General features: G+C 44.0%; 1 protein-coding gene across 1 annotated transcript in view; it reads right to left on the reverse strand.

Moving 5' to 3' along the window:
- LOC108796840 (brain-specific angiogenesis inhibitor 1-like) overlaps positions 1 to 9,204 on the reverse strand; it is a 368,891-nt gene that overhangs the window by 200,387 nt on the left and 159,300 nt on the right. The window contains exon 12 of the mRNA XM_018568381.1: positions 6,283 to 6,447. Coding sequence (XP_018423883.1) covers positions 6,283 to 6,447 — 165 coding nt within the window. The remainder of the gene's footprint in view (positions 1 to 6,282; positions 6,448 to 9,204) is intronic.

Consider the following 9,204-nt stretch of genomic DNA (forward strand, 5'->3'; position numbering starts at 1 on the left):
AATAAGAAATAATAATTAAATTATTAAATAAAATAAAAAGGTGATTAAAAAGTAAAAACTAATAAGAAAAAAATTATTGAAAAATAAGAAAATTATAAAGAAAAATAAACTATAAGATAAAAAATTATTATTAAAAAAAGAAAAATTAAAAAAAGTGATAAAAAAGTAAAAAAATAAAATAAAGAAACAATAAAAAAATAAAACTAACTCTGCTGCCCCTGCCATCCGGTTGCCATTCTCCATTGATGGGGGGGGGCGCATTGCAGAACCTGGCCTTGGGGCGGCAGGGGGGGTACAGGGCCGGATTTACTCTCTCCGCTGCCCCAAGGCCAGGTTCCTGAACGCGCTCCCCTACCCGCCAACCCACCACCCCCCACCATGGAGAATGGCGGATCTGCAGGCTGCATACAAGTGATCTTGGCGACATCGCTGACATCACTTGTACAAAATAAGCGGCGCCTTACCCGCTCTACATTTAGCCCTGCTTGCCCAAAGCCGGGCTAAATGTAGAAAACAACTACCCAGCACCTGGAACTGCATGTCCCCGGCATCGGGAGATAGGAATTCCACACCCCTGCTGCCCCTCTGCTCCCAGCTGCCCCAAGGCTTGGGCCTTGTGAGAAATCCGGCCCTGAGTATATGCCCAGAATTGTGTGGACCATCACACCTATGTGAGCTTATTGGGTATCTTAATCTAAAACCATGGCCATTAATATGGAGTAGTTTCCCTTTTTGTAGCTATAACAACCTCCATTCTTCTTAGAAGGCTTTTCCCCTCAGGGTTAAAGATACCTTTTACTCTTCAAAATCTTCCCAAGTCTGAAGTTTTTACCCTTTCAGCAAACCCTTTGTAAGAATTCCCAGACAAAGCCTTGATCATTCTAAAGGTCGGTGTCACTAAAAACTGATATTTCAGATTCTTCAGCTTGGCTAACAAAAGATCACTGAAATGTCTTTTTACAACTCCAAACCGTGGTACCTACATATGCACATGCGTCGCTATGGAACTGAGACACCTATTCTTGTAATCAGATAAGACAGGTTCTCTTAGTAGCTAGTAAGACTGAGTGCCAGTGACATTTGTCTTGTATTGTGCACTTTATAAAGTGTCATCGCTTACAGACGTCGCCACACCAATGGAGAAGGTTATCTGCCCTCTTCAGGGCCCGACTTTCATCCTTGCCCTCTCAAGGCACATATTCCTTGGTGCCCAAAGCCACATCTTCCCCACAGCCAATCACTATCCAGATCCTGCCGCCTTCACCTTCGTAACATCTCCAAAATACGCCCCTTCCTCACCAAAGACACCGCAGAGCTACTCATCCACTCCCTTGTTATATCTCGTCTTGACTATTGCAACTCCCTCCTCATTGGCCTTTCACTACACAGGCTCCTCCCCCTTCAGTCTATCATGAATGCAGCTGCTATACTCATTCACCTAACCAACCGCTCAGTGTCTGCATCCCCCCTCTGCCGATCCCTGCACTGAATTCCATCCCCCACCCCTTCTCTGCCAATCCCTGCAGCTGCTTCCATCCCCGCCCCCCTCTGCCAATCCCTGCACTGGCTTCCATCCTCCGCCCCCCTCTGCCGCTCCCTGCACTGACTTAACAATCACTTACAAAGCCATCCACAACTCTGCCCCCATCTATATCTCCAAACTTGTCTCCAAGTATTACCCTAACCGTCCGCTCCGCTCTTCCCAAGACTTCCTGCTTTCTAGCTTCCTTGTCAACTCCTCCCATGCTCGCCTCCAGGACTCCACTAGTCTCTCCCATCCTCTGGAACTCTCTACCCCAACCTGTCCGTCTATCTCCCGCACTGACTGCCTTTAGGCGATCCCTTATGACTCATCTCTTCAGGGAAGCCGATCCCACCTCAACCTGACCGCTCAACCATCACGTTCTCAGACAATTCATCCCCACACAGCTCCCTCCTCATGTATCACTGGCCCCTCCCCTTTTAGATTGTAAGCCCTCAGGGGCGGGGCCCTCCTTACCATCTTGTCTTGAATTGTATTGTGACTGTAATGTCTTCCTTATATCGTAAAGCGCTGCGCAAACTGTTGGCGCTATATAAATCCTGTATACTGATAATAATATAATAATCCCTCTAATCAGGTCATTCCTTTTATACAGAACCAGGAATAGGATATGTTGAGAGTTTGTATTGTAAATAAAGTTACGTGAGATGATTGAATTGCTGCTCATCATAGGAAAAAATGTGTTGCCAAAATCTACATGGGAAAAAAAAACACATTTTTAGCTACTGTGTGCAACCTATAGTCAGAACTCTACTGTGCGTAAAGAAATATCTGCCCCTGTAAATAAACATTGTAAAAAGAAAGGAGGATGGAAACTGTCATGGATAGGGGCCTGTATCCACTGAGAAAAGGGTGGTACAGGTGATTGCAGTAGTGTATCTGAGGGCAGAGAGGAAGCAGAGGGTACTGATCATGGAGCAAAGTAGGCAAGACAACTGCAGAGCATGCCAGAGACTGCGCAGGAACACAGGTGAAGGTTGCTCTAGGAGATGCACTGGGGTTATGGGGCACAAAGGGGCACGCTGGAGTTGCTATATGACACTGGATGCTCTGGGGTGCACTGGAGTCATGAAATGCAAAGTGACCTACTGGCCTCACTAGGTGACAGAGGATGCTCTGAGGTACACTGGAGTCAGGGGTATAGTGGACACGGACAACTGACAGGGCCACGGTAGACCACACTGGGAGCTGACAGGAAGGCACGGAAGAGGTGCCAGAACTCTGAAGCACCATGGGATTTTGGAGGCTTGGAGGAGTCAGCAGGACTTTGGAGCACCATGGGACTTAAGTGGCCCAGAGAAGACAACAGGACTGTAACCGAAAACCAGGAGTCCGGAACTCCATAAGATTCAAGTGGAACATACAGGGCCGGATTTACTCTCTGTGCTGGCCCAAGGCCAGGTTCCTCAATGCGCCCCCCTACCCGCCAACCCCCCCATGGAGAATGGCAGACCTGCAGGCTGTATACAAGTGAACTTGGTGACATCGTCAAGATAACTTGTACAAAACAAGCAGTGGCTTCCCCGCTGTACATTTAGCTCTGCTTGCCCAAAGCAGGGCTAAATGTAGAAAACAACTACCTGCCCGGTGCCCGGAACTGCATGTCCTCGGTATCGGGAGATAGGAATTCCACACCCCTGCTGCCCCTCTACTCCCTGCTGCCCCAAGGCCGGCCTTGGTTGGCCTTGTGGGAAATCAAGCCCTGGGCACATAGAAGACACCAGGACTCTGGAGCATAAAGACTCTGGAGCACCATGGAATGCAGGAGGCACAGAGGTGACACAAGGACTCTGGAGCATGATGGGGCTCAAGGGGCTTAAGAGGTACAGAGAAGACTGAAGATGCAAATAAGAAGACAATGGGGCCCAGGAAAGCAGGTCAGCCATAGTGACATGCTGCTTGACCACTGAGCCACGCGTGGTTTCGCAATTTAACGATCTACCAATCAGTAGTACAGCCATCTCCTGATTGACTACAATGCTGGTGCTCTGGGCAAAACCTGGAAGAGCCGGTGACTACGCGCCATAGGGTTAACCCAGTGCTGGATCTCAGGAGAGGTAAGTGGAAACAAAACTAACAGGAAAAATGAAGCACGCACCTCTGACCACATGATGTGTGAACCTTTTCTTGACCCTTTCCAGCTACGCCAGCACTTACATACATTTTTGACAAGTACAGTAACTCTTTCACTGGTTCCTCAACGTAGACAGTCATAAAATGGCACCGCAGCTTATAGAGTAGCGACAGCTTCCTACGGTACCTCATAGAACAAGGGATCCCTGTCGTCTATCAATCCAAATTTTCCAATTTACCGATAACGGTGACACATTTTGCACTCCGTGGAATGACAGTGGAGACAGGTTATCCTGGATAGGTGAGCGTGTGGGAGGACTCACCATCTATACAGTCTGAGGGTTGTATTAGTCACGATTATTATGGATATATTATTATATATAACAAGAATTTGTTTCCTGAGGCTACAACCGGGGGGAAACGCTCGAGTGGCCCTCGGGGCCAGTTCTGAAAGGCTCACAGAGAGCGACTCATTATGTACTGAAATGCCAGACAGGGAGGTCTCCTGGGAGTTGTTAGTAATAATATTATTAGCACATAAACTACACAGGGATGGAGGATATGACTGCACAAATCATGGTGGTATAGAATCACTGGGGAAATACTGGGAAAAATAATATTTTTACAAGAGAGGGATCGCTGGATAGAAGAACCCACTTGAAAAATCACAGAGCACAAAATGTAATGCATTTCATGTAAAACACATTGTTTAAACTGGACTCATCATCAGGTATATTTCTCTATGCAAAGTGCTTAGCTATGTGAGAGCATAACACTCCCAGGTATTTATTACATCTCATAGAGATCACAGCACTCCCCTCTGACAATGTCATCCTAACTAAGGTCACTGGCAGTGGCAAGTTTTCTAAAAAAGCTTTCTGCTGCTTTACATTGTGACAACAAGAACTAATAAAAATGGAAAAACAGCTAAAACAGATGAATGAAACAGAAAATACAAAAGTAATCTCCCTCTGATCAATGTTTATAAACAATGTTACTTTGTATCTCTCTATCTCCCTCTGATCAATGTGTATAAACAATGTTACTTTGTATCTCTCTATCTCCCTCTGATCAATGTGTATAAACAATGTTACTTTGTATCTCTCTATCTCCCTCTGATCAATGTGTATAAACAATGTTACTTTGTATCTCTCTATCTCCCTCTGATCAATGTGTATAAACAATGTTACTTTGTATCTCTCTATCTCCCTCTGATCAATGTGTATAAACAATGTTACTTTGTATCTCTCTATCTCCCTCTGATCAATGTGTATAAACAATGTTACTTTGTATCTCTCTATCTCCCTCTGATCAATGTGTATAAACAATGTTACTTTGTATCTCTCTATCTCCCTCTGATCAATGTGTATAAACAATGTTACTTTGTATCTCTCTATCTCCCTCTGATCAATGTGTATAAACAATGTTACTTTGTATCTCTCTATCTCCCTCTGATCAATGTGTATAAACAATGTTACTTTGTATCTCTCTATCTCCCTCTGATCAATGTGTATAAACAATGTTACTTTGTATCTCTCTATCTCCCTCTGATCAATGTGTATAAACAATGTTACTTTGTATCTCTCTATCTCCCTCTGATCAATGTGTATAAACAATGTTACTTTGTATCTCTCTATCTCCCTCTGATCAATGTGTATAAACAATGTTACTTTGTATCTCTCTATCTCCCTCTGATCAATGTGTATAAACAATGTTACTTTGTATCTCTCTATCTCCCTCTGATCAATGTGTATAAACAATGTTACTTTGTATCTCTCTATCTCCCTCTGATCAATGTGTATAAACAATGTTACTTTGTATCTCTCTATCTCCCTCTGATCAATGTGTATAAACAATGTTACTTTGTATCTCTCTATCTCCCTCTGATCAATGTGTATAAACAATGTTACTTTGTATCTCTCTATCTCCCTCTGATCAATGTGTATAAACAATGTTACTTTGTATCTCTCTATCTCCCTCTGATCAATGTGTATAAACAATGTTACTTTGTATCTCTCTATCTCCCTCTGATCAATGTGTATAAACAATGTTACTTTGTATCTCTCTATCTCCCTCTGATCAATGTGTATAAACAATGTTACTTTGTATCTCTCTATCTCCCTCTGATCAATGTGTATAAACAATGTTACTTTGTATCTCTCTATCTCCCTCTGATCAATGTGTATAAACAATGTTACTTTGTATCTCTCTATCTCCCTCTGATCAATGTTTATAAACAATGTTACTTTGTATCTCTCAATCTCCGTCTGAACAATGTTTATAAACACTTTGTGCGATGGTTTGTTTTTGCAGCAGCTGTAAGGAATGATGTATTTACAAATGAATTCCTGGCGGTCATTTTGACAGTCGAAAATTGTTGGAAAGTGTGAGGGCATACAATACACGTCTTGAGTACTTCCATTACGTTTTTTGGGGTGTTTTTAGCACATTCAATGTCCACAACTGGTAAAAAAAAATAAAAACCTCACAGGACAGGGGTTCTAATCCTTTCCATCTCTATTAAAAAGCATAGAAAAAGTACAGGCAGCCAGTACAAGGCAAATGTTAGGCAGCCTCCTCAAAATGAGTGTGCCATACTCAGCATAAGCTATACAGCAAAAAGTTATTGCTTTTTGAATGAATATTGATATGAAGGATATTCTTACCTGGGCACTTCTTTTCATTGCATGGCTTGTTTTCCTCTGATGGGCCGGGACAGTCTTGCCCACCAAAAAATGGGCCATAGCAGGTACGATCCCTGTTCTGCATCCCTCCATTGCATGTTGTACTGCAGCTTCCCCAGGATCCCCACTCCTGCCATTTCCCATCAACTACAAGAAAAACAAACAGAATATATTTATGGAGCTTAATGAGGATCAATCTTGTTTATTCCTAGGCTAGAAGGATCCGTTGACAATGGCATGTCAGTGTGTCATTGTTCTTGAACCCCAGTTATTAGTGTGCTATTGTTTTGGGACCCCTGAGTGTCAGTGTTTCATTGTTCTGGACCCCCAAGTGTCAGCGTGTCATTGTTCTGGACCCCCAAGTGTTAGTATGTTATTGTTCTGGACCCCCAAGCCTCAGTGTGTCATTGTTCTGGACCCCCAAGTGTCAGTGTATCATTGTTCTGGACCCCCAAGTGTCAGTGTGTCATTGTTCTGGGACCCCAATGTCAGTGTGTCATTGTCCTGGACCCCAATGTCAGTGTGTAATTGTTCTGGGACCCCTAATTGTCAGTGTGTCATTGTTCTGGTTCCCCAAGTGTCAGTGTGTCCATTTTTTGAGACCCCAAGTGTCAGTGTGTCATTGTTTTGGGACCCCCAAGTGTCAGTGTGTCATTGTTCTGGGACCCCCAAGTGTCAGTGTGTCATTGTTCTGGGACCCCCAAGTGTCAGTGTGTCATTGTTCTGGGACCCCCAAGTGTCAGTGTGTCATTGTTCTTGGACCCCCAAGTGTCAGTGTTTCATTGTTCTGGACCCCCAAGTGTCAGCGTGTCATTGTTCTGGACCCCCAAGTGTTAGTATGTTATTGTTCTGGACCCCCAAGCCTCAGTGTGTCATTGTTCTGGACCCCCAAGTGTCAGTGTATCATTGTTCTGGACCCCCAAGTGTCAGTGTGTCATTGTTCTGGGACCCCAATGTCAGTGTGTCATTGTCCTGGACCCCAATGTCAGTGTGTAATTGTTCTGGGACCCCTAATTGTCAGTGTGTCATTGTTCTGGTTCCCCAAGTGTCAGTGTGTCCATTTTTTGAGACCCCAAGTGTCAGTGTGTCATTGTTTTGGGACCCCCAAGTGTCAGTGTGTCATTGTTCTGGACCCCCAAGTGTCAGTGTGTCATTGTTCTGGACCCCCAAGTGTCAGTGTGTCATTGTTCTGGACCCCCAAGTGTCAGTGTGTCATTGTTCTGGACCCCCAAGTGTCAGTGTGTCATTGTTCTGGACCCCCAAGTGTCAGTGTGTCATTGTTCTGGACCCCCAAGTGTCAGTGTGTCATTGTTCTGGACCCCCAAGTGTCAGTGTGTCATTGTTTTGTGACCCCCAAGTGTCAGAGTGTCATTGTTCTGAGACCCCCAAGTGTCAGTGTGTTGATGTTCTGAGACCCCCAAGTGTCAGTGTGTCATTGTTCTGAGACCCCCCTAGTGTCAGTGTGTCATTCTTCTGACACCCCCAAGTGTCAGTGTGTCATTGTTCTGAGACCCCCCAAGTGTCATTATTGTACCGAGTGCCAATATGTCACAGTTCCGGGATCCCAGGTGTCAAGGTGTCCTTGTTTTTGTCTTTCAAATGTCAAGTTTGTCTAAAAATTTGATTTAAAGGCTCTCAAGATGCAAAGTAACTAATAGTTGTCTGTCTCCCTCACCAGGACACTGCATTGTGAAGCAGTCCCTCATGTCTGACCACTGGCCGTGACACTCCGAGCCCCCGTAGGATGGTCCGTTACACTCGCGGATTCTCTTCTGAGTCCCATTGGAGCAAGTGTTAGAGCAGGCACTCCAGCTGGACCAGTCGTTCCAGTTACCATCAACTGCAGGACAAGGTATAAAGAGATTGATGAAGAGGTTATACTTCACATGCAACCAAATGGAACTGAATACTACGAGACAAATGGAAACATGAGAGAGAGAACTCTGAGATCAATGAGGGAAGGAGGAAGATACAGAGAGATATATGGAGAAAGAATAAAACGGATCGATCAGCAGAAACATAACAACTCACTGAAGAGTTTATTCATTGAAATCTATTCCAAATTAAGGAAAATCCGGCTAATTTGACACATTTTACATTTAAAAAAAATAACTTTTCATCTTCTTTGAACACAATTGGATACATTTTCATGGACATAATTAAACACAATTTCAATGTATCAAAAATGTTGATTAGATTTGTTGAATTCGACTGACTCACTCTTCATGTTTATGACCTATTGCCCATGACATGAGGTCTGTATTCTCATGCTTCATTTATATATATATATACATGTGAAACTCGAATAATTAGAATATCGTGCAAAAGTAATTGCAGTAAGTGCTGCAAAAGGAGCCCAAACCAAGTACTGAGTACATATGCATGCTGGTACTTCTCAGAGGTCCGATATTGTTCTATGTACAATCCGTGTTTTATTGATTGCATGTAATATTCTCATTTTTTGAGGTTGTGGATTTGGGGTTTCCATGAGCTGTAAGCCATAATCATCACAATGATGACAAATCACGGCTTGAACTATCTTGCTTTGCATGTAATGAGTCTCTCTCATATATTAGTTTCACCTTTTAAGTTGTATTAGTGAAATAAATGAACTTTGCACCATATTCTAATTATTCCAGTTTCACCTGTATATATATATACATACAGTATATCAGGCCTCAAAATTTCCACTCGCCCCCTCGCAATTGGCGAGTGAAAATTGCGTGGGTGAGCCACGGGCGGGACCAGGGATGGGACACTACCGCCTCGGCGATTGCTCGCTTCTCTTCTCTCTTCTCCTCCTCAGCTGCTGCAGCTACACAGCGGCTGCGGAGGAGAAGAGAGAACAGAAGCGAGCAATCGCCGCGGCGGTAGTGTCCCATCCCTGGTCCCGCCGACGGCGCA

The sequence above is a fragment of the Nanorana parkeri genome, unplaced genomic scaffold (genome assembly GCF_000935625.1).
Source record: "Nanorana parkeri isolate BGI_ZX_2015 unplaced genomic scaffold, ASM93562v1 scaffold1180, whole genome shotgun sequence".
In the NCBI taxonomy this organism is placed as follows: Eukaryota; Metazoa; Chordata; class Amphibia; order Anura; family Dicroglossidae; genus Nanorana; species Nanorana parkeri.